General features: G+C 48.4%; 1 protein-coding gene across 1 annotated transcript in view; it reads left to right on the top strand.

Moving 5' to 3' along the window:
- Nucleotides 1–4,130: 4,130 nt before the first annotated feature.
- MLXIP (MLX interacting protein) overlaps nucleotides 4,131–26,275 on the top strand; it is a gene marked incomplete at its 5' end in the record, with an annotated part of 43,096 nt that continues 20,951 nt past the window's right edge. The window contains one exon of the mRNA XM_063144309.1: nucleotides 4,131–4,534. Coding sequence (XP_063000379.1) covers nucleotides 4,131–4,534 — 404 coding nt within the window. The remainder of the gene's footprint in view (nucleotides 4,535–26,275) is intronic.

Below are 26,275 nucleotides of genomic sequence, written 5' to 3' on the forward strand. Positions count from 1 at the left end.
CTGATCACACTGATAGGCCATTTGGATGTGCGGTTAAATAGACTTTTAATGTTTCAAAGTTATGGTTAATATCCAGCCAGCAAGGAAGGGATCTGCATTACTTGAGGCTTGGTACCAGGTCCAGGGTTTGGTTTCTATGGGCTTGTTTGGAAAAGGGTATATTAAAAGCACGGCCTAGGGGAGAGGAGAGAGTGCTGTGAAATGTTGCATGACAGTGACTGGATGTTCTCATGCAGATATTGGATGCTGTCCGCCAAGTGCTTGGGTTCTGCAGGCTCTGCTCGTTTCAGTGGAGGAAGCAGGAGCGCTTGGTGGATCGCGCCCATTTTGGCTTTCTTTCTTTTTCTTTTTTTCTTTTTTCTTTTAGAAATAGTGCAAATATCAAGAAGTGCTTCCTTATCTACACGCTGGGCATTTGGAGCTTTGGTTATTCTCAAACTACAGCCTAGACATAAGCTAGAAAGGTAACTGATCTTTGTGGGCCAAGGGGGCATAATGGGGTGGGGAGTGGAGGCCTTCCATAGGGGCCATTTACTCAGCCAAACATGTTATAGCAGAAGGGCTTGTTTTGAAGTGCTTCTGCTTGGAGGGAACGTAGTGGTTAAAACATTCCAAAAAGTGCTGGCACTTAACAAAACCGCAGCAACCAATCAGTGAGGCAGCATAAAAATTACTGGCTTTTGGGGTAGCTTTTCTTCATACAGAAACGTCATTATGTTTTGGAATGTTCTTTATATCGAAAGGCTTGCTAGGAGGTGTAAAGAATTTTGTGTGTGTTTTTTTTAAACAAAATACCTAATCGTTTTTCCATCTTAAATGATTTTGTGTGTGTTGTACAGCAGTATAATTTTTCACTTATTTATTCCATCAGTAGTTATGGTTTGTACAATGTACAATGGTTTCATTTTGAAAATAATAAATTTTAAAATCACAACACAAACAACTGTGTGAATCTTTTGATTGAGAACTAACTAGTTGATTCAAAAGCACTTACTTTCCTAAGCTTATATGGGAGGGCCGTAGCTCAGTGGTAAAGCCTGGAGGAGCTTCTTAGCTCTTACAGCAAAAGCCTAATTGTTGTGGCTATCCAGAAATCATACAGCTGATAGCCGTAAGCAATAGGCTTAATCTTTTTAATTCCAAGAACAGTCAAAACCTAATAATTATAACCGTGTCAGAGATTAATACAACTTGATTTCCCTATTGCAATCTCTGGGGTTCAGGACATGGGACAAGAGGCTCAAATTATTCCTGGCATAAACCATCTCAGGCAACCAAGGATTAGTGTTCTAGAAAACAACGCAAGTAAATCCACACAAACAGATTTAGTTCAACCTTTGGTACCTCCACAATACATGGTCAAGGCATAGAAAAATCCAAGAATCGCGGTCAGTCCGAGCCAGCAGGCCCCCTCCGGGCTGTTCCTAGAACCGTAGAGTTGGAAGCGGCCTATAAGGCCATCATGTCCAAACCCCTGGAGAATGCAGGAAGACAAAGATGCACAGTTCACAGCAAACACGAATTCAGGGTCTATAAAAGGTATATCAATACCTTCCATGGCAGGTGCTTAATGATTCACAGGTCAAACAGACAATTCAGGTGAAACAGACTAAAGTCCAGATGGGAAGAGTTTCTCGCAGCTCAGTTTCTCGGACGGAGATCCCAAACGTGAAGGGTTACAGGCAGTATACTATGGGCAATAAAAAGTGGTCCTCAAAGACTTTGTTCCTAGCAAAGGCTCCTGGCCTAAGCATCTGCTTAAAAGCAAGGGTGGGGCTGCAGTGGCATACCTCCTCCTAATCCAATTGACCGGGATCTTATCCGATAAATGAGCCCTTTGCCAAATAGGATTTTCTGTTCCGCCCTTGTGAGTTGACATATCAACCTGTGCGATACACCTGAAAACCCCTGCCTCTTCCGCTAGTTTCTTGTGGAGAGGCTGTTCACTATCTTAACTATAGGTATGACATTCGAGGTTGACAATTAGTAGCTGGATGGGAGTGACTCACTCCTCTCCCCCTGCCCCCTGCCCAGCTTTCCTCTGAGAAAATGGGCAGAGATAAGCTCATGTTTATTCGGATATCCCACAGGCTGATTAGGCCCAAACCAGCCCCTGCTTCCTCCTAGCATAACTAGGCCACACTCTTAGGCCTTGGGCGTCTCACGACTGAACTGCCCAGATTCTGACTGCAAACTAGAGGGCCCACTGAAGGCTCCTGCCTTGCAAAGCATACTCCAAGTGAGGCCTAATTGCATTTGAGAGGAGTAAGCCTTACCCAGGAGTTGCCTTGCCCCCGAAACTCCCCCTCCCCAGCCTAACATTTGGGAGCCATGTTGACTTCACAGACATGGATCTGGAATCCCAAGTGGGTACAAACAGAGTGGCAGGGGGGCGGTGGCGGGGGGAATCACCTACTGGGTAATCGTCAGCCTTCCCCAACCTGCTGCCCTCCAGGTGTGTTGGACTGCAATTCCCAGAAACCCCCACCAGCAGCAGCATGGCCATTTGATGTGCTGGCTAGGAATTTGTGGGGCCAAGCTCAATATACACAGGGTCTGGGTGGAATTGTAAACCATGATGTGTTTTGGTAAACTACAACCCAGACGCATGAAGAGTTAGTCTGAGTTACAAGTATCTATGCACTCATGGTTGCAGAAGGTGGTGGGCAGTGAGGTGGGAAGGGATTGAAAGCCAGAAAGCACCAGACACTTCAGAAACAGAAGTGAGAGGTGATAAGCCAGGACAGGAGAGCCGATTAACCTATCTAGCGTGACCCGGCCCTTTGTCCCCTATTCAAGCCGGAGGCAGGAGAACTGGACTTCTTGATGAACTGCAGCTCACGTATTTCATGCTGCGGATCTCCAAAGCTTGCACAATTCTTGTTATTGTTGTCTTTTTTCTCTCACTCTTGGCGGGTTTTCTAGTCGGACATGTCAGGCTTTGCCAGGTCGTGCTGCCTTGACTGATTCAGAAATTTCCTGACCATTGAGCATGTTTTAAGCATGACCGCTTTCTGGATGTTGGTGTGGATGTAGGTTTTCGGTATAGCTTTATTGATGTGATGCCGGCGACTGATGTGACTAACAGAATAATTGTGACTGTTTCCTGTTGCCATAATTCTTTAACTTGGGTGGTCCGTGGTGTATATGATTAGTATCCTATTTCTTTGATTCTAAGACACACTTTCCCCCCCCCCATATAAACATCTCTAAAAATGGGGTATATCTTAGGGGTTTTTTTTTCTGTTGGCGGTACTGAAATTAGTGTGCATCTTACAATCGATGGCGTCTTACAATGGAAGAAATATGGTATTATTGCAATGTTTTGGGTTGGCTTAATAAAAGTTTTGCAGCATCATGGATATCAACGGAAATAGACGAAACACCAAATAAGCAAAGGGGTGTGTGTGTGTTCTTCTCCAATACCGTTAAGCCCAGGGTCTAAAATCACCCACTTGCTCCCCTGCCTGCCTCCTGGCCACGGCTTCACTCCCAAGGGCCGCCTCATCTGCTGGAATCGCGAAGGGGCCTATAAGGCCGCCCCCCTTTCCAGGCTCTTCAGCCACCTCCTTTGTCCCTCCCGAATGCTCTGGCTCCACATGTGCCCGCCTGGCTGCCCAGCCCAGCCTTGGGAGCTGCGGTAGCCCCGGTGGCCCATCTCTGGGGGAGAAGCACGTGCCCCACGGGCGGGGTGGTGGGGGTCGCGCTCTGGACGGGGGGGGCAACAATAGAGGAGGGCCCGCCCCGCCCCGGCGCTGGCTGAGTTGGCGGCCGCCAGCTGCGAAGGGAGGGAGGAAGGAGGGAGGGACGGAGGGAAGGCGGGGCTGCGGCGGCCTGTGGCGGGGCCGGGCCAAGCTCCGCGGGGCAGGGCCAGGGGTGGGGCGGCGGCGGGCCTGACGGGGCAAGCAGACGCGGCGGCGGCGGCGGGCAGGCGGACAGCGGCTTCCTCAGCTCCGATGGCCGCCGACGTGTTCATGCAGGCGGGCCGGTTCCGCGGGCTGCCGGGCCCCGGGAGCGCCATCGCCCGGCGGGCGCAGCCGCTCGAGGACTCTTCGTCGGAGGACAGCGACGACGCCCCGGGGCTCCTGGTGCCCGCCTCGTCGTCGTCGTCCGGGCGCGGGGGCGGCGGCGGCGGCGGCGGCGGCGGGGGTCGCGCCTGGGGCGGGCGGCGTGGCGGCGGGCAGCCCTCGTCGTCGTCGTCTTCTCCGCCGCCGCCGGCGCCTCCGCCGCCTCAGATCATCCACTCGGGCCACTTCATGGTGTCTTCGCCGCACAGCGAGCACCCGCCCAAGAAGGGCTACGACTTCGACACCGTCAACGAGCAGACCTGCCAGACGTACCGCTTCGGCCCCGCGGGCGCCCAGGACGGCGGCGGCGGCGGCGGAGGCGGAGGCGGCGGCGGCGGCCGCGATGGGGCCGGAGGAGGCGGCGGAGCCGGAGGAGGAGGAGGAGGCGGCGGCGGAGGGGGCGGCGGCCGCGTCAGCATCGACACCTCCCTCACCAAGCTCTTCGAGTGCATGACCCTGGCCTACAGGTAGGCCCGGGGGGGGGGCGAGGGACGGGGGGAGGGAGGGAGGGAGGGGGGCTCTTGGTGTGGGGGGAGGGGCTGCGGCCCCGCCCCCACCCCCTTATTCCCACTCCTCCGGCGACAAATGCCTCCTCAAGACAACCCTTGAGGTAGCTCAGGGATGGGAGGGGGGAAGTGTGGGGACACCCCCACCCCTAAACCACGCCTGCCGCTCTCCCCCACTGCCCAGTTTTACTCAAACCACGTCTTTAGAATTAATAATAGTAATTCAATAAGCAATAGCCCCCTTTCCTATAAAGACTCAAAGGAGCGTGGGTGCTCTGCACACCTTTATCCTCATAACAGCCTTGTGAGGTAGGCCAGCGGTGCCTGAGTGGGGAAGTGGGCCCTGCAGGTAATGGCATAAACTCCTGACTGCTCCTCGTTCCTAGGAGACCCTGTCCTCTGTCTCTTCCACGCCCCAGTTTTGGAGAAAGCGTGCGTCTCCCTTCTCGAAACTGCTGTGCTTCCTGCAGCCCCTTCCCGCCAGGCCTTGGAGCGAGGCCCCTGCACTCTTTCCTCCTTTCCCCAACACAACAGCCTGGTGAGGCAGGATAGGCTTGATGGGGGGAGGGGGGCTCTTAAGGCTCCCTCACCCCTAAGTCACGTCCTGTCTGCCTTTCTCACCTCCCAATTTTAACCGAATCATCTCTTCGCCCCCCCCCCCTAAAAACTAATCAAAGGGGGTGGGGCTGTGAATGGGCGAAATGCCTCCATCCCTAAGTTGTGTCGAAGGGCTGGGCCATCTCTGGTGGGGCGGGGTTATGGGAGGGCAGGTTGTATTAAAGGGGGGGGGCAGGCCTCCTCTTGAGGGAAACGGGCTTTTGTGATTTTTATTATTTTATTTATCATATTTATACCCCGCTCCTCAGCCAAAAAAGGCTCTCGGAGTGGCTTACACTTAGCAAAAAAGACAGTCCTTGCCCTCAGCCTTACAGTCTAATAAAGACATGACACACAAGGAAAAGGAGTTCAGGAGGGAAGAGGGAAAGAGAGAGAGAAATTAAGTGGACTGGGAAAAGGGCTGATGGGATTGTCCTGCTCCCGAAGGAGGGGAGTCCAACTGGAGCAGGCCCCGATGTTTCCTCGGCCTGCTCCTGTCCCCTCGGTCCTTCTTCTTCCCCACAGGGCCAAGATGGCAGTTTGCCCTGTGGGGGTGGGGGAAGAGTCCAACAGGAGCAGGCCCCGATGTGATTGCGATGGTGTATCTGTGGGGAGCATTCTTTGTGGGGAAGGGGGGATAAGTGACACTGCAGAAGGGCCCCTGTGCTTGTGGAAAAGGGCCGTTTGGGAGAAGAGTGGGGCAGAGGCCCTCTGAGGAGAAGTGGAGTAGGTGGCGTTGGGGCGAAACTGCTGTGGGGTTGACCCACCTGTGATTAGGAGTGTTGAGTGTCTATGAAGAGGAGAAAATTAATGTCCATCTCTTGGCATTCTCTCTTCTTGGGTAAACACACAAAACCAGGAAATTGAGTGTGGTCTTTGTGATGGTTTTGCTTTCCTTTTCATTTCCGTATTTGTTTTCTTTTGCTTTTTGAAATTCTGTTCTTTGTATTCATCCATGGCCCAGGGAGATGTTTACATTCTACAAAAGACTGAGAGATCAACACACGGCTTAGTTTAGTGTAGGAGGACAGTTCTGAAATAAATGTACTGGATCTGTGTTGCAAAGATCATGAGGTTCTGCTTTCTTTTGTATAGGGGCAACTGTAAGTATTCAACATTTGCTTGAATCTGATCCCAAATTAGTAAAAACAGATTTTTACAGAATGATCTGTAAAACTAAAATTATGATGGAAAATCTTTGCTTCGGGTTTTTGCACCCCTCTTGCCAATTGCAAGAAAAGATTACACTTCACTTTCTCTAGTACCATGTCATTTCCTTTGTTTGAATAATGGTGAGATAGTAGCCATGAATTATTTTAATAAAGAGAGAGATGTTTAAAACTATATTGATAACTTCACTGATCCGGTTCGCACAGCACACTGAGCTCACCAGGAGTTGTTTAACCCACAATGGGCCATGGTGCATTTCAGGCGACATTTTGAATATGCAACCCCCAATTGCGGTGATCACGTGAACCTTGCCACCATGGTTATGCAGGGTTTGTTTAATCTTCAAATAACCCACAATGGTCGGGTTCTCACGACACGGCAACCTCTGATCACTCTTTCATTGGGGGTTGTATATTGTAAATGTCACCTGGGCTGCCCTGCAGCTCCTCATGGGTTGAGCAACCCCAAAGATGCTGGCGTGTTGGTCTGATCCAGCAGTGCTGCTCCTATGTTCAAGACCAGTTTGTGAGGATGGTTTTCAGAGAGCGAATTCCAGAGCAAACTAATTCCCACCAGTGCCAAAACACATTGTGTAGAGTAGCCTATGTAGCCACTTCTGCATTTCGTTGTGAAGATGGTTGTTGTTTTTCAGGAGAGAAGAGGGCGGAGGTTGTGTTTCATTTTTAGAAGCTAGTAATACACAGGTTATGCATCATGCTATACAATTGCTAAATTTCATCTGCTACAATAGTCAGCTCTGCAGGAGTTATCTACCTTTTACAATGTTAGAAAGATTGTAGGAGTGTTTTCACTTCTGTGTCTAAAGATCAAATCATAACAATAAGGTTGAAGATCAGTTTTAGCTGTGACTGTTTAGGATTACATAATGGCTGCCAATTTACACTCCCTTTGTCTCGAAACACTTCACAAAAGTGGTTTCCCAACTATGGAGGAGTTATTTCATATAGGGGTCTAACAACCTGAGCTTCACCCCCCTCCATATGGAAGAACTAAACGTGGGAAAGAACGCTGTTAGAGGCAAAGTAATGTACAAGTGACAGAATATTTCTCCCTCCACCTCTATTGATCTTTTAAAATTCTTTTTCTTGTTTTTAACAAGGGTGTGTAAATATTATCCTTGTGATTTTGAAGTGCAGCCTGTCCTGAGGCTGTTAAAGCAGAGATTCCTTTATTGATCCAGTTGCATGCTTTGCCTCACTAAGCAGTGTCAGAAGCTATCTTATCTGTTAAGGAGACTTTGCTTAAGATAGACGCACAACAGGTTGTTATATTTTAGGTAAGGCTGTTGACACGACATGACGTAGCCTAAGCCTTCTGAATCTTCTGTGTTGAGGTTGCCCAGCCTAGGATATCAACAAAAGTTAGCACTGTTAACTCTGTAGTAAGGGGAAAAAAGTGACATGTGACATTATTATTATTTACCATCATCACTGATTATATGCCATCGTTGCCATGCCATACAGTACTTGACGGAGGGACCCAAGTAGTCTGAATTGTAATGATCTGTTTGTTTAAACAGCTTCTGTCATGGTGGTCCTAGGAAATAGGTAAAATAGAACATTTGAGTTGGGCCAGCATTTTGTGGGTAAGAGGAATATGCAACTGTTGTTCAATTTTATGTACTACTTTTAGCCATAAACATTGTTCTAATGAATAATATCTATTTTATATCTGTCAAACGTGCACGAACATGCATTTTCTCTTCTCCTACAGTAATTTCATTTCTATTTTAAGGATAAATCCAATCTAGGGGGCCTTGGGTCTTAATTTTGTAAACTGCCCAGAGAGCTTCGGCTATTGGGTGGTATAGAAATGCAATAAATAAACAAATAGTCCTAAATTCAGTATGAATAGGCGTGTAAGCTGTTGGACACTTCTGGTCAGCAGGGTTGCTTCCATGTGATCACATAGCGCTGCCTTTCAAAGACTGACTTTGTCTCTTTCTCCTCACTTTTAGATGATAAATGACTATTTATTACAATGACTATTTATCCTCCCTTTCATCCATAGAGCCCAAGGCAGCATGCATGTTCCTCCTCTTCCATGTTATTATCCTCACAACAACCCTGTGAGGTAGGTTAGGCTGAGAGTCAGTAATGGGCCCAAGTCACCCACTGAGTTTCATGACGGAGTGGAGATTACAACCCGGGTCTCTTGAGTCCCAGTCCAACACTTTAGCATCTTTGAGGCTACTTCGAGGGATCAGAGAAGAGAGTCTCCTCTTGTTCGTTTCCTCGTGTGCAGGTTAAGCAGGGATCGCCTTGGCTAAGCACCTTCTGTGACAGTGTGGGACTGATACCGTACCAAGAGCCTCCCTCCAGGCAAGGACGGCGGCCCCAGGCCATCGGATCATGTGGTTCATTATCTCCCTCCGCCAAGGTGACGCTCTCCAATGATATTAATGGTATTAATGCTGGCAGCTGGCACTTTTCTTAACTGATTAGCTGCTTCGCCTTATGCGCCATGAATGAACAAAACAGTAATGCATGAAGCAAGTAGATCTTTTCACGGGAAGTGGTTGTGGGGGGACAGCCTGGAAGAATTTTATTTGTTTTGTGGATATTGACAAAAAGCAAGTTTCAGAATGCAACAGATGCGGCTGGCTGGAAATGAACCGGTGTACTGATCACAGAACACGTTTGGTCAGTGTGTGTAATAAGTTTATCATTCAACCTCACAGTGGGCAGAATGGATTCTTTCAAGTCGTAGACTGTTCCAAGCAGGCATCAGGATCTCATTGCTATATTCCTTTTCTTTTTTTGTGGTACATTTGTACCCCCCCCCACCTCTCTAGAAAATGCTCAGAGCAGTATGTGTGGGGTTCTAAGGTAGTCTCCCATCCAGTTATGGGTCAAGCCCAGATTTGTGTTCCTGTAGATTTGGAACTGTTGACTTGTTTCAGATGCATAAGAAATGAAGACACATTGGGGTTTAGGGTACAGGAAGGGGCAAGGTGAGCAAGAAGAAAGAGATGTGTGTACTTCAGAAAGATCGATCCCTCTTAAACAGCGGGAATACTGCTTTATCTGTAAGTGCAGTTTATCAGCAGTCTCAGCTGCCCAGGGATAGGAGCTGCAGAATCTCCTTTGTAGGAGATTCTAGGAGATTTTAGGTCTAAGGATTCCTGCTTGGGGCTAATCTGTTTGGGGCCTGCCTCCCTAATTGTTTACAGGATGCAGCAGTCTGGTCAGCCCACTTCATCCTACTGTGAGATTTCAGCCTGTGAACTCTAGCCACCTTGCAGCCCAGCTGGCTACAATGGCCAGGCTGACTGGAAATTATGGGGGTTGTAGTCCTACACGTTTGGAGGGCACCACTTGGGGAAAGCTGTTGTAGCCTGATCCTATGCATGTTTACTTGTTCTAGGAATGCAGCATTAAACTTTCGAGCAGTCTTCTTCCTGGGAATGCGATGACTTCTTGAAAAGGAACAAGTTGCATAACATAAGAACCACAACTGTGTTTATGAAAGCTGTTCTATCTAAACATCGTCCCAGAGCCCATGTGTTTTCAGGCTTTTGCGATGGGGGAGTCCATTTTGTGACTTTACAGTGGTGTGCATTTCACAATCTTGAGAGTCCGGGAAGTTTGTTAAAATGGGGATGGGAGGGGTTGCTGCCTCTCTGGCAAGTGGGCCAAGGCTAGTTCCCAAACAGACTCACACATGGGATGGCTCAGTTCATAGGAAACGGGATACGGTCGGGCTTCAAGGATATTCCTTAAATCGTTATTTGACTATATTTTTACGTGCTGTTTTCTCGATCTAAGGTTGGGCAATTTTGCACCATCTCAGGCATTTTCCGCAGTAGCTGCCAGGATTTACTGTGAGAAGCGTCCTTGCTTTGGATGCATTTGTGCTTGTCCCAAATGTACTAATAATCCCTGGAGCATTTTAAACTACTCGAAGTCCCAGCCAGACTTTATAAAGCTCAAGGAAGTACTTTACTCTCAGAGGTATATTTGAACCTTTATTTAAATTGGTAAATCCTGTTGGGCAAGGTGGTGGACGCAGCCGAGGAGTGCAACGATCTCCTCTCCTGCGGCTGCTGCTGCTGCTGCTGCTTCTCTTGGCCATGTGGAGATGGCGGCCTGGATCCCCGTCCTCCTCTGCTCTGAGCTGTGTGTGCGTGTGTTTCAGTTCTTGTCATCCTCAGTGTCAAAGATGCATAGAGTTAGTTTATGTTGGCTTAAAACAATAGGGAAGTATGTGAGTGTGGCGAGCAAATTTGAGGACCCCTGGCAAAATGGAGCTGCTGGATCTTATCCTGACAAGCGGTGACAAAGTCCCTGCCCCTTACCTTTATGCTGTTGGCGGGTGGTGGGGGAGGTTTGGGGGAGGCCACGGCCCAGTTGCGTCCCTCAGTGTGGCATGTCTTAGTTGCAAGGAGGCCCCAGTGTGGGTTAGGTGGCCCCGCGGCCAAAGGAGTGTTTGCCAAGCATCCAATGAGGCGGTCTCTCTCCCCACTCCACAAAATGTTGATTAGGTAGCCTCTCCACTAGCCCTGGGCATCTAGGACCCCGTAAAGCAACATGCCTAAACGTAATAAACAGGAATGTTATGAGAGGTCATCCACAGAGTTCTATGGGCTCCCTCTACATTCGCTCACTCAGGGCTTCTGTTCCAAAGAGACCTCTCTATCCTGGCTATGATTGGGCAGCAGCTGTGGCAAACATGAAGGCATCTTTAAGTAACAGGTCGCTGGAGGAGTAAAGTGGAAAATTCTTCTACTTCTAGAACAAATTGTTGGGGGGAATGGGAGGGAGAGTGTAGATTTTCCACCTCCTGGCCTCTGGGCTCAGTCTGTTTGACAGGTTTTTGGTTTCAATAAGGTCTTCGTCCAGTCAGTCTTCTACTATCCAATTACTTTCTGAAACTTTCCAGAGGGTAGCTGTACAGCCTACACAAGCCTAGAATCTTGTGGTACCCTTAAGACTATTCCACATTCAGTCTGTCACTGCCACGAAATTCTGAAGCTGTAATCCTAGATTACAGTACATGCAGAAGGTCCCAGATTTGATCCTTAGCTTCTCCAGGTAAAGCTAGGAAAGAATTCCGCCTGAAATCCTCAAGAGCCACGGCTGCCAGTCAGTGTTGACACTACTAGGCTAGATGAACCAAGGGTCTGACTCAGGCGAAGGCAGCTTTCTAGGTTCCTCTCCTAGCTGGGAACAGCAGTCTAGGGCGCTGCTGGCTGCCTTGCCTGTCTTTCAGTGGCTGGGGTGGTAAAGGCCGCCTGTGAAGAGGAGAAGCTGTTGCTGCTGCTGCTGGTTTAGTTATTATTTATTACTGCATTTATATCCCGCCTGTTTTTCCTCCAAGGAACCCAAGGCGGCATACATAATCCTCCTCCTCCTCTCCATTTTCTCCTCACAACAACAACCCTGTGAGGTAGGCTGGGCTGAGCGTCCGTGACTGGCCCAAAGTCACCCAGTGGGTTTCCATGGATGAGTGGGGACTAGAACCCGGATCTCCCAACTCCCAGTCCAACACTCTAACCACTACACCACACTGGCTCTCTCTGGTTGTGGTGATGGTTTACTTTGCTGTATTTTTATCCAGCTTTTCCGACAATTATTGTCTCCCAAACCAGCTCAAAGCTCACAAACTACAATGACAAAACGCCCAAGGGAAGAGGCGGGAGATCGGTTCTTCAGGATCAGAGCAAGGGGGTGAGAGAGCCCTACGCAGGCCGGCCTTCCCCCGCTGGTGGTTTTTGCTTGCATAGCCCCACTGGTGGCTCTTGTTCCTTTGGCTGGTGGGAGGGAAGGGGAAGGGAGCTGGGCCAGGTGGGTCCCCCGCCCACCCCTGGGCTTGATGTTATTCCTGGGGAGCAGGAGGTGCGGCCTCCCAGTGGCCCTGGGTCTCCCAGCTGATGGCAGAATCCATGTTTCCGAAGCAAGACCCTGCAGAAGTGGCTGGGTTTTGCAAACGGCCTTTTTGTGGGTGAGAGAAGCCCTGTAGTGCCATCGATCAGAACGGCTCCGTGAGGTTTGCCCTGCTGCTCCTGGGTTTCATCTTGCACTGCTAGTACGGTTTCAAGCACTTCCCTGTTTGTGAAAGATGTTTCCTTGAGCAGGCAATTTCCCCCCACTTCCTTCTGGGAAGTAAGCCTTGCCATGTTGTGAAACTTTTGGCATGATGATGATGATTAGAATTGGAATAAGAGTCATCCGACTGCTGCCGTGGTGTGTGTGTGTTTCTATAATTTGGTTTAGTTGATTAATCATATGAGTTCAAGTAATGAATTGACCCAGTCTGCTCTGAAGAGAAGAAAAAAGCCCCCCCCCTTTTGCCTTGAGATGGTGTGCGCGTCCATGCAGTAGGGCCCCTCTTAGAAGAGGCATGGCGTTCTGGGTGGGAGAGGAGGAGGAGGAGGAGGAGGAGGACTGCTTCCCCTAAGGCGGTCCCTGCTGCTGCCCATGTTAAGTCATGGGTGCAGAGAACCCCTTTCAGCCGGAGGTCCAAATTCCATTTCAGAGAAGTTCGGGGCGATGGCGGCTCATTCCTGTGGTGGGAGCAGCTAAAGGCCGAAGGGGGCTAAAGGGCCATATAGGCTAGAAGGACCCGGATATTTTGGCGGAGAGCTCCTGCCCGCTTACTGCCAGTCACTAAGCCTTAGGAGAGGCTTTTCAACAAGGAAGCTGCCCAATGAGCAGCAGTTGGGCGATCGGCTGGGCCTTCGGGGGAACTCTTGGGCTTGAGTTTCTTTATCCTGTCGTCCTTGTATTTTTTTAAAAAAATAGATTAAAAAGACAGCTAGAAATCTGTGGCCCAGTTAACCACGGGCACATACTTTTAATAGATTTATTGGTTAATCAGCAAAACGTTGCAGATCTACTGATGATAATGCTCGCATTGTGATGCTGCTTAAAGGCCCTGACTGGTGTGGCAGGTCCTGTACGTGCATGCGTAAGGATTGCGCAAGTCCCTGGTCTGAACCGTGAGAGATCAGAGAGATGCAGAGAAGGAGAGAGAGAGAGAGAGAGAGAGAGAGGCTGCAGCACTTAGAGTCTGGTGCAGAAGCTGCATAGAATTAACAGTATAACAAACCTGCTTCTGTTCTCCTGTGGCATTCTTCTTGAAAGATATTCTGCCTCCTCATGTGCAGGCAGACTCCTTGCCCTCTCTGTGGCTGCAGTGACAGAAGAGGATTGTTCTTGACGTGATACTTGTAGGTTATGCTGCCACTCCAAACCAAACAAAGGCAAAAAGTTCGCAAGCTGCCGGCAGAACAGGCTGAAAGGTTTCCAGTGCATTCTGTAAGCAAGGGCTTCTCAAACTCAGCAGCACTGGGCCTTCTCTGGGTCTAAATAAGTCAAAACAAACATGCCGTCGTTTGGAATTACATTTTACTCCCCACCCCACCCTCACCCCGCCCCACCCCAGTTTGCTTATTCAGATCTTGGCTTGCTGTGGATCGCTTGCAGAATCCATCTGGCTTTAGCTTTCAGAGGAGCTCTGGTGCAAACTTTGGAATTTATCTAGCCATTTAACTTTTGCAAAGCTTATCTTTAATTGCCACTAACCTTCTGTAAGAAACCAAAACTGAGAAAAAAGACTTTGTAGAGGAAATTGAGTGGATCAAAAGCCGAACGAGGAAGGGGTAGATAAGACGCTGGAAATTAAAGCTAAAGTATTCTAACAGTGTGACTTTAGCTACATGGTGGTGGAGTGAGAAGCAATCTAGCACCGGGTGCAGGTCCAGACAGTCCCGTGGGTCACCCCCCCTTAAGCTCCGTTGAAAACGTGGCACCTGGTATTTTTCTGTTTCCTAAAACGTTAGTTTGCTACTCTTTGGGGGCGTTGTGTAGGCACTTCAGGTTACTGCCTTAAAAATCTGAAGCTTTTCTCTGATATATCAGTCTAAGCAAACTGGAAATCAGGAGTAAACTAACTGTACAACACTAACTACAACATGTACAAAATTAACTGTACATTGCATGCAAATACATGAAATGAAGCCCCAAGGGTTTTGGGTGGGGGGTTGTAAAAGGAACAGCTGCCTTGGGATGTTCTGAGCATGGGGAGGGGGAGGGGGAGGGGGAGGGGGGAGCTCTCTGCCCCTCCCTTCACTGGGCCATTTCGCCTTCAAACTCACATCCAAGCTGCCTTTCTCTCCTCTGATACGAAGAAACTACAGCTGCATCTTGAAGCTTCTATTACCTAATTTTTATTTTTCTTGAAAAACTTTGGCTGGCTTCTTTTCACACCAGGAGGTGGCTGTTTAGCTGGGAGGCTTATAAAATCCACCATCTCTCTGTAAATGCGCAACTTAAGAGAAATTTGGGTTTATAATCCCTTTACATGCCCTTCGCTCAGCAGGCAAGCGAATGATTTAGCTCATTTCATTGAGCTTGTCAGAGGTGTGGATGTTTGCAGCTTGATTCCACGGCTGCTCGGCTGCCTGCCCATGAGCCAATCGCTGGCACACCGGGGACTGACCGCGCTCCTTCCTTTCACCAACACTCGCCACATTATGGGATAATTAAGTGCCACTTGATAAGGCGAACGGCTCCAGTGTGCTAAGTGGAGCAGCGCTTGACTTCTCATCACTCTGTTCTGTCCCAGTGGCTGAAGATTGGCTCCGGGTTAGAGACGTTTGATATTCTAAGGGCCATCTTGACGTTCCACTTGGAGCATCTGTTACACTGGCCAAGGGCAGGGGGGACCTGTCTGAGCGTTCACACTTGTCTTCAGAACACAAGTGCCGGACAGAAACGGGTGGGTTAACACCTGAGCTAGGGCTTCTGCCCATTAAGCCTTTGCACCCAAGTTTAAGGAGTGGGGGGGGGCATACAGTGTTGTGGCCACTGGATTCATGGTGACCAGATGTCTCAGAAATTGTGCATCTGATGATGTGGACTCTAGTCTATGAAAGTTGACATCAGCCTTCCCCAACCTTGTGGGCTGGGGCTGCTGGGAGTTAAAGCCCAAAGCATCTGGAGAGCATTAGATTGGGGAAGGCTGCCCTACAGCCTAATAAATGTAAGAGCCTTTAAGCTTTTGTTAAAAATTGCAAAGCCGTAGATTGCATCCAGTTCTGAGGATTGCATCCAGTTCTGGGCACCACACTTCAAGAAGGATGATCACACTCTTCAAGGACTTGAAAGGTTGTCACACAGAGGAGGGGCAGGATCTCGTCTGGATCATGCTGGAGCGCAGGGCACGGAATCATGGGCACAAGTGACAGGAAGCCAGATTCCGGCTGGACATCAGGAAAAACGTCCTGACTGTTAGAGCAGTATGACAATGACCTAGGGAGGTTGTGGGCTCTCCCACCCTAGAGGCCTTCAAGAGGCAGCTGGACAACCATCTGTCAGGGATGCTTTAAGGTGGACTCCTGCATTGAGCAGGGGGTTGGACCTGATGGCCTCACAACCCCTTCCAGCTCTACTCTTCTATGGTTCTATGGTTCTTGTTGAAGAGGTGAACTGGGAATCAAACGTGTGCTGAGAGGAGTTTTAAACCCATTTGCTGCCATTTCCTATTCTTTCTAATCCTCTTGTGGAAAAGATCATAGAATCATAGAATAGTAGCGTTGGAAGGGGCCTACAAGGCCATCGAGTCCACCCCCCTGCTCAGTGCAGGAATCCACCTTAAAGCACACCTGACAGATGGTTGCCCAGCTGACTCTTGAAGGCCTCTCGGGTGGGAGAGCCCACCACCTCCCTAGGTAACGGAACAAGATGGATTGTTCGGTTCGGGAGAAAATGTTTTCAAGTTTTCACCCAGGGCCTGTTCGAGACGCAAAGAAGCCTAAATATGATTTATTTTATGCTTGAGTGGGGGCATCTAAATGGCATCCTCTTCGCACAGGCACCTTCCGCCATGGCAAAACACTCTCTAACACGGCGCCCACCTGTGTCTGTAGGAAGACTTTTGGGGGCAGGGGGTGCCATCTCACGTGGGCCCCATCTATTTGGTGTCCCACTCTGGATTCACCCCCTGCCAGAAGCTAAATTGATAGACAAATCCTCAAACTGCAGGGCAAGAAATGCCAAAGGGATGGATAGCTTTCCGCCTCCCCACTGCGTGGCCTTAAATGCCCAGGATCGTGGGTCACCCCAGGCATGGCAGGTGGATGGGATGAGCAGCTCCAAGGGATGCAAGTATGCAAAGCGTTTTCAACGGCATCCGTTCCCCCTCCTCTCCATTTCGTGAAAGCGTTGCTCTGGAGCAAATGCTGGGATTTGTTTTCAGGGGCCCTTGATGGGAGCTTCAGAGCAGGAGACCAGTGTTTACTTTTGCCTTCTAAGCACCACGTAAAGTTCAGATAAAGCTGTTCAAGGACGTGCATTTTTTCTCCATTGCGACGCAGAGGCCACCTTGATTAAGTTCATTTTTAATAAAACGCATTCCATTTTAACTTGCTGCAAACTTTTTTTCACCCATGGAAGGGGTCTTCAGACTTCCATGAAGTTGCCTGACATCACTCTTTCCGCCGTTGAAGGTGTAACCTGGCTTCTGTTCGGTATCATGCCTTTCACATTTGTCATTAGGCAGCTTCTTTGTGGATGAGCCCCTCTGTCCGCCTTGAACTATAACCCCGGGGCTGCTTTTTTTCTGATGTCTGAAAGAATTTGCATTCTGGACAGGTTCAGTGTGGGAGAGGCACTCTTTTCTGGAACACCGAGGAGGCTGTTAGAATAAGATCCTTGTTATCTTTGGTGTATTTATAGGCTTGGCATGTTGTGTGGGGAAGGGCTACGTTCTCCTCAGTGACAAGAGAACCCGGCTTCAGGTTTCTTCACCTGTTGCCTGTGGCAAATCGCTCACTGCCCTGCAAAGTCAGGAAATCTTCCTTGAGCTCCGTTTTATCAGAGGAGAGAGAAGCGAATAAATAATTGGAATAAGTTTGTTTTGAGGAACTCGACACGAGCCCCTTCAAGGCTAACATTATCTTAATTTTGAAGGCCGGCGTGTAACTTCAAATCCCAAAGAACTCGATTATTTGCCAGTAGCCATTACTTTAGGGGGCTATTTTTATCATGGTGAGATGCTTCTGGTATGGCAATATTCTTAGAAATGTTCCGACTTTAGAATTGTGACTCATTGCATTATTACACAGTTCGTACATTTCCAGCAGGACAGGACTTAAGTGCTTGCAATAGTTGAAAAGCAGGGTGAGTTTTGGCAGGTGATGCTTCCTCATGTTGCAGCATCGTGACCAGAGAAAAGCTGCATTTTCTAAAGTGCTCCATTTCCATGCTTTCTCTAACCTGGATTGGTTAAGATTATATATTAAGCCCTTTTTAAAAAACCCTTTAAAACCCAAGTTTCTCTTGAAACTGCCTTGTGATATTTCAGCCCCACTTCTGCAAACAGTGAACTGAGGCTATCCTAGTTTAGTCCATGTTGAACTGGGATTTTGAACCCTGTCGACTCTTCCATGCCAGAGGGGTAGCCATATTAGTTTGTTGCAGCAAAAAAACCTCAAAAGCGAACAATTTTATGCTGGCATAAGCTTCCCTGGACTACAGTCCGTTTCTTCCGATGCCTGAAAAGTTGTGGCAGTCTGGTTTTCACTGCGCCTGGCTGAAACTTCTTTTTGGGACCAGCACGAGGGCGGTTAAATAATCTAACTGTAGCAACTTATGTTAATAACGTAGCGGCTGCTGTGTTGTTGCTTCTGTTTCATTCCATCCCGGCTCATTAAAATGAAGAACATCTGATAACTCCAATGAGGTCAGGATTTTGCTCCTAGTTGTATCTTCTCCAAATCTCCAGCCACACCCCTTTCCTCCCAAGGTGTGTTCTTGCTCAACCAGCTCCGCTCAGCCGCAACCAGACACGCAGACGTCTGTTTTCGCCTCCCTTAAAGCCTTCTCCTCTTCTCCTGCTCTCTGAAGCCCTGGCAAGATTAGGGGTGGAGAGAGGAAGGAAGGGTGCTGGGATTACAGCAGCTATTTTTAGAGGCATTTGGCAGGAAGGGAGTTAAAAATAACAGTTTGTGCTGATTATGGTACAGGAGAAGGAATGTTTTTCCTGGGCAAACCCCTCTGTTCCCTCCCCCCACCCATCGTGTGAGAAGTGGAGAGGAAAGTTCAATGGTGCCATAGACGGATCCATCACACAGCACAGCACACGCACTTGTCCCCCGCCGTCCCCCAAGACAGACACCCATCTCACTTCCTCTTGATAGCCATCCATCTGTGGGTAAAGGACGTGTGACGGGGAGGAATTAGAACTTTCCACCTGCCGGAAAGACAGGCCTTGTCTGTGGATTTTCTTTTGCGACTTCCATTAGTATTAGTATTATTTATTTATATAGCACCATCATGTACTGTACTGTACTGTACTGACTTCTGTACTGTTCCCCTGGCTGTTCTCTGTCCGTGGCTGTTCCTGCAGGTGCGGCTGGAGTTGGGTGTCCTCTTTGGATTGCTCTTGTCCCAGACTCTTGCCAGCAGGGAGTCTAAACTGGCCAATTTCATTTGTGGCCAAATCACGCTCCAGTTCATTTCATTTTGGGGCACCAATTTATTCAAAGGCTGCAGAACCTGAACTGTGGAGTTGGCACAGCGAACTTTGGCATTCTGTTTTAATGGCAGAGTATTTGATGTTTGTTTTTCTTACCACTAGATTGACCATTGTGATATGTCCACTGGGAGACTTTGTTCTGACCATTTGCCTCTCCTACAGGTTTCTCCCTTGCTGTGTTTCCAGCTGATAGATTCGCTCCCCTTGTTCTTGGCACCTTTCTGTCAAACCTAGGTGTGGCTGTTCATACGAAGGAGGCAGGCACTCTGGCTGCCAAAAAAACCCACTGTTATCTAGGGAGGGGGATAAAAGTCTGAAGCCAAATTAAGAAAAGTTTTCCAAATTACTTAATCTAGCGTTAAGCGAGCAAAAGATCTAATCGTTGAAAGGAATGCTGTGAAAGACAGAAGTGCTTTTGTCTTCCAGATGTTACAGCTTTAGATTCATTTAGGACAGGGGTGTCAAATGTGGGACCCTCAAAATATTGTTGAGCTGCAGGTCCCATGATCCCTCACCATCGGCTAGTCTGGCTAGAGTTGATGGGTGTTGAAGCCTGCCAAAACGTTTGGAGGGCCACGCGTTCCCCACAGCGTATAACTATCCATGTTGGAGATTTGCTATTGGATATAATTAGCCCCTTTGGTTTTCCCCTTTTGCGTGCCCCCTCCCCAAAGACTTGCTTTTGCTGCAGCGCTCTTTCCCCCCACACAGGGAGGGGCACCGCCGTCTTGGGTTGGGCTTGGCATTGTGGTGCAGCCGTGAGCACTGCCTCTTCCATATTAAAAGAGAGCGGCAGGGACGGGGATGCCAGAGACATTCTTCCCTGCCCCTGGGACCTTGTGGCAGTCGTTCAGTGCATTCTGGGGACCAGAGGTGCAATTCATTTGCCCCCTGTCTTCTAGGGCCTGTGAATCCTATGGGCAGCACCAGCGCCTACTGTCCCTGGAACTAACGTGTCCCGGATTATTATTGCTCCTTCCGCCTGCCGTTGAGTTCTCCTCCTCCCTCTGTGCAAGACCCTTGGGGACTTGTCATTCTCAGGAGAGCTTTGCACCCCACAGTTTCTGAGCCATCTTTAAAGGCAGCTTTGCAGAGGGCACCGTACAGTAGCCTCGCCTGGAGGTCACCATTGGTGGATCACTTGAAGCTACCTGTGCCCAGGTAGGGTTGCAGGCAGCCTAGACTGATAAAAGGCACTCTGTGCTATGAAAGCAACCTGAGACAAAGATGGAGCAGAGGTCACCTTCAGCGGTGCAACTGCCTCTTCAGTGTTCTAATATTGTTTCTGGTTGTCTCTACACACAAGGTCTCAGTACCCATATAGTGTTTGTAAAAAATATCCTTAAGCATGATCTACAATTTATCCTAGATTTCTTCTTCATGGTAATGGATTCAGTGGGTCTCTGTAGACCTCCAGGCCTGGGTAGAAAGTCTGTCCTCTCCATCTGGGCCTTAAGGCTGAGAAATATAGGCACTGCCTGTCGTTTTCTACTGTGGCTGAAGATTTACTTTCTTGCTATTCTGGGAAGTGCCTGCGAGTCAGTGGGAGAGTTTGGACTTCACTGAAGCTTCCCAGACAGGAGGGAAATAACAATTCCTATTGGCTCAATACAGGAATGTTTTAGTCCTACATGCCTGCCTTTCTGCTCTGGAGCACAATAAGCGAGCCTTCTTATCTGATGCTCTGAATGAACCTTTGTTTGAAGAAATATTGTTAGTCTTGGCTTGGAGAGAGCTGAATTCACACGTCCAGTTCCCCAGAAAAGAGAGATTAGATTTATTTTTCAAAATAAAAACACTCCCAAGGAGAAACTGCAGGTAGAAGCCAAAAGCACCTTTTTGCCCTGGGTATTTATTTATTTATTTATTTAGAATATTTATATACCGCCCTTCATTGAAAAAATTTCGGAGCGGTGTACAAGGTATGTGGGGAGCAGCTGTCTAAACTGGCTTCAGTTTATTCAGTTATACTGACCAGTTCTAATGAACTGGCCGGTGCCTTTCAGATGCTTAACAAAAGGCGGACGCAGTGCACCGTGTGTTGGGGTGAGCAAGGGTGCGCTGAAAAGGAGGCCTAGGGGTGCTGAGCTGCTGCTGCAATGTGTTGACGTGCACTCAGAATAGTAATTTGGAAAGTCCGCTTGGCGCTGGGTGCCATTCTCAGCGATTTTATGGTGGGCTTCTGTCCAGGAAGGAAAGAAGTCAGAACTAAAAAACGCTCTCCTGTTCTGCATGGGTTTTCTAGTGGCAGAATTGTATGAGTATTTGACCCAATCTTCTACGTGACCCTGTCCCCAATCTAGTGGCCTCTAGATGTGTTGCACTACAACTCCCACAGTCCTCAGCCAGCATAGCTGTTGGAAGAAAGGGTCCAGTAGGTTTCTATGGGTTGCCTGTGGTGGTATTATTATTATTATTATTATTATTATTATTATTATTATTATTATTATTATTATTATCCAAAGGGGGAATCCCAAACGTCCGTCCCCCCCCCCGGCGGCTGACTGAACTTCCGCAGTCTGTCCTTCTGCTACATCCCCTTGCACAGCTTGGCCTTTTGATTCTGCAAAATAGCACAGGCCCAGAGCATAGTAGGGAACATGGTACCATCCAGGTGTTTTGGAGAACAGCCCCCATAATCCCTGACCATTGGACATATTGGCTAGGGTTAATGGGAGTTGTAGTCCCAAACGTCTGAAGGGCACCGGGTTGCTTACCCCTGACATAGGCAAAAGTGCTGGGCCTCTCCTTTCTTCAGTCTATCCAAAACGGCATTTCCAAAATTCGCTTTTCACTCTGATGCTTTCTGCTTTGCCCTCTGGTTTGTGTCAGGCCGCTTCAGATAGAACAGAAAGTGAAATCCTCCTTCATGTTGCAGGCATGCAGAGCATATTTGCATACAGGTACAAAGGACCTCGGTGATCAGGTACGCAGGGGCCAAAACCACAGAGGCTGTGACCCACGAAACCGCGTGCGCATGACATGAACAATGTGCGCGTTTCAAGACGCGCCACTGAAGCGTTGTTCTCTGTCGCTCAGACGTCCTGCAGGCTCGTTCATGGCTTGAAGCCTCTGCAGTAGAAAGCACCGATTGTCTTCCTGCCTTTCTCGAGTCAATCAGATGGGCTCCAATATGCTCTTGGATGGTTTCCGGCTTCCAGCACTTCCCACGAACTGAGCTATACTTCCCCTTCTCACATTTCGTACCCTTTTCCCAGCATGACTTTCTGGTGTCTCTTTCGCTTCACTGGGATTTATAAACAAAAGTCAGGGAAGACTTTTTTAAAAAACGACACTGTGCTTAAGAAATATAGGATTAAAGAGGACGCGTGACCTGTTGGGGTTTGGCAGCTTAAAAAAAAAGTCACCTTAGATGCAGGTTAATTAAAGTATTATCTGCCTCTGCTGCATTCGTGATTTAATTATTATCTGCCCTGCCATAAACTTGGGCTGAACTTTATTCTCTCCTCGCAGGCTAGAGCTGGGAGAGGCAGAGTGCATGGGGCAGATCCGGACCGGGGAGCCATTTTAATTTTTTTCTAATAAGTTTGTCAACACATTCAAAAGATTGATAGTGCAATCCTATGCATGTCTATTCAGAAGTAAGTTCTACTGAGGTCAATAGGTCTTATTCCCAATGAGCTTAGCTCCTTTTTTAAAAAAAATAGCCTTGCAAAAAATCCACTGAAAAACAATTCCACACAATAAAGGTACTAGCACACCTATCCACACATCCTGCTCTTAGTCATTTGTGACATGTAAGTCGCTTGAAAGGCTGGGCAAAAGAGCCAATTTTTCCCGTTTATAAAAACCTCTTCTACCTGGTCATCTGAAGGCAATTTTAACTTGCCATGGGCAACCAGGCAAGCTGCTTGTAACTCCCTTTCAGTCAATTATTTCAGTACATTTATATTCCACTTTTCTTCCATTGTGGACCTTAATGTGGTGTAGATGGAGGTCCCATTTGGTCTGTCTGTCGTTGAATTGATTTTACATTTTGCAATATATAATATTTAAATCTCCACTGTTCCATCCCAGAAAGGGAGAGACCATCAACAGTCAAAAAATCATGTCAGTAAAACAAAAATGTTAATACAAAACCAATAAACAGCCGCAGTCATAATAAATTGGTGTCGCTTGGAGAACACCCTACTAAAAAGTACATCCGGACAATATTTTTCAAATTGATGCCTGAAGGCACAGAGAGAGCCAGGAGTTCTATAGCCTGTACCAGTGGGCGAAGGAAAGAAAGAAAGAAAGATGCCTGGTTTGGGTGTTGAAAGATCGAGTCCTTCAGTGTCTTACGACTGCTGCTTAAGGCCATGAAGGGTGTCGCAAAACCTTTCCCTGCCTAGTTTGGAAGCATCTTGGCAGGTGCAATTTTTCATCCCCAGCACTGCTTGGCCGGGACGGGATGCCCGCCTCGGTCGAAGGCTGTGCTTTGCTGCAGTCCCTCGTTCTTTGAGATGTGCCTGGAAGACTCAGCCGCCCGCTGCTCGCTGTTGGCTTTGGAGGTGTTTGTGTGGACTTGGACACCATACGAGTCAACAGACCTGCGTCCCAATGATTTCAATGAGCCTGCTCTAAGACTAACTCTGGATCCAGCCCCCTGAATCTTGGCATCTTTGGAGTTCCCTGTTTGCAGTGTTTTCTCCAGGGACAGGAGGCCCTTGGTGGGAGCATCCTTAAAGGGGAGGCAGCAGGGAGAGCTGTCTGAGGACCCTCTTGCACCGCCTTTGCCCTGGCTCCGCTGCTCTAGGCAAGGTGAGAGGAGGGTGCCAGGTCCAAGCTGGCCCAGTCTCCCTGGTTCTGGTTCTGTGTCTGGGTATGCCTGCTGTCCTGTGTTTTGACTGACATTAAGCCAGAGTCTCCTAGTTTGGATGTAACAGGGAACTCTGGCTTAATGCAAGCCAGGATCTCCAAAGCCGGCTGGCAAGAGGAGGAGGCAGCGTGCACAGCCCTGGTGCTCATCTGCGATTATGGGTGCATGTCCAGATGTGGCCGTTGGAGCCACGGCTTCTTCGTAGCTTTGCCATCTTTACCAGGGTTCAAGCGACATACCGGGCTTAAGGGGCTGTGCCAGGCTTTCCCATTGTTGAGAATACCGTGTAGCCTTGGGAATCAAAAATGACCTTGGCAGATGTTTCTAGTCTGTGCCTTTGCTTGATCCGCGTTCCAGGAGGGTGAGGTGTGCTTTGTGGGTCTTACAAAAGGAAAGGAGATTTGTACTCCTTTATGACAGCGCTACAGAATGGAATAGGGAGTCCAAGCAGCTGCAGACGTGGGCGGAAGCCGTGGTAATATCCCAGGGGAGCAGGAGCTCATCTGGGCCTTTATGCTTGTGAGAAGACTACACGGCTACCAGCATTTGTCGATTCGTGTGCAGTCTTGTGTAAAACGCCTCTTTCTGCTGCTCAATTCCGGAACAGGGTTTTACTGTCCCATTTTTGGCAAAGCAATTTTCACTGGATCATTTGTAAGCTGTACAGAGTTCGCAGTACAGCCGCAAATCACTAGAAACCTATTTAGGAGCCTACTTTGACTGTAAGGGCTACGCGCTTAATTCTGGATACTTTCTAGGAAAGCAGTCGACTAAACTGTTCAGTCGAAATGACTGAGTGAGTGCTTATAGTATGAAACTTAAAAACCACCAAGTGGGTAAAATGTGCAAATAAGGCTGGCTTGCATTTTAAAAATAATTGTCCATGGATGAAACATGCAGCATCTCAAATCCGGGGCCGGCAGCAGGAAGTAAATCCACAGTGGGGCAAAAGACCTCTGTTAGGATGAACCAAAATGCTACATACGATTCTGCAAGCTTTTGAGTCCTTCAGAACTTTTCTTCAGGCTGGGTGATATAAGAGGCTGGGAATGGGGGAAGAAACATACATGTTTGTAAAAAAGAAATAGGCTAGATCTTGTGGCCCTGACGTCTGCAGCACTGACTTCCAGGTGATGATAAAATAGTGATTGAAAACTGAAGGAGCCATTGGTAGGTGTTGCAGGTATGAGATATAACACCCAGCAGTAGGAGATAAAAAGGGCAATGGCTCCCCCTCCCCGCCGCCGACCCATTTCTTGGAAGCATAAAGGATGGCTGTATCTCAGGTCTGCCTTTTGCCCTGGCCTTAAGTATTTATTTATTTATTTATTGCATTTCTTTATGGCCCAATAGCCCAAGCTTTCTGGGTGGTTCACAACAATTAAAACCACGTGATAAAATGTAAAACCTTAAACCTACAATATAAAAGAATAAACCACAATAGAACCTAGAAGCAGTGCAGAGAGTCAAAATGCAATAGTGGATTTAAAGCAACAGAGCTAAAAGTCCGTGATGCCTGGGAGAATAAAATTGTCTTCGTTGGTCGCTGGGAAGGGCACCGTGTAGGTGCCAGGCGTGCCTCTCTGGGAAGCTCATTCCACTATCGGGGTACCACAGCAGAACAGGCCCTCTTCTTGGTAGCCACCCACCTCATTTCCGTTGCCAGGAGTTCCTGGAGAAGGAGCGCTGCAGATGACCTTCAGGACCTGGCAGGTTCATATGGGAGGAGAAGATCCTTCAGGTAGCCTGGCCTTACCTTTCCTCCGCCTGGTGCTCTGAGCCCAGCTAAAGGGCTGGGTCAAGCCACCTGCTCAGTTTTCCACAATAGCCCCAGCATGGCATTTCCCTGGAGTTGTGGTGGAAATGGAACGGCTGGCTGAATCCAGCCCCCTCGCCCTGCTCTGCTTTGTTTCTTGAAAGGCTGCCCTTCCAGGGCTCAGGGTAGCTCTTGAGAAACATGAAACGGGCACGTCAACAATTCAAGCAATGCTAAAGGAGCAAATGTCATAATGACCTGCAGAAAAAGAAAGATCCCATGTTCAGGGAACTAAAGCCAAGCTCTCTATTTAGCTCTTCTACGTTGCTACTGGCCAAGGTGTGTGTGTGTGTGTGTGTGTGTGTGTGTGTGTGTGTGTGAGAGAGAGAGAGAGAGAGAGAGAGAGAGAGAGAGAGAGAGAGAGAGAGAGAAGCATAGCACAGTACAGTACAGATTAAAGAAGCCTTCAACCCCAGCATGGTATCAGCCATTCTGCCCAAAAGGTTTAAAAGGGATAAAGCCGGCTGCTCACCCTCAAGGGTGGATCAGAAAAGCAGCCAGCTGGCCGTGTCCACCCTGTCTAGACTGAAGTCTGCCACTGTGAGCTGTTACGGGATTATTTGGGGGAATAATGCCTTGTAACAGAAGAATGGATGGAGGAATGACTGACAGCGGAGGCAGAACTTTATACGCAGACTTTATACAGACTTTATTGCGCAGACTTTATACTGTTAGTTTTACCCTACCCTGTGCCTGCTTACCCTACCCTGTGCCTGTTTGCATTCTCTTCCCCTCCTTATTGTTTCATTATGATTTTATTAGAATGTAAGCCTATGCGGCAGAGTCTTGCTATTTA

Source organism: Elgaria multicarinata, chromosome 18 (genome assembly GCF_023053635.1).
Source record: "Elgaria multicarinata webbii isolate HBS135686 ecotype San Diego chromosome 18, rElgMul1.1.pri, whole genome shotgun sequence".
Taxonomy (NCBI): Eukaryota; Metazoa; Chordata; class Lepidosauria; order Squamata; family Anguidae; genus Elgaria; species Elgaria multicarinata.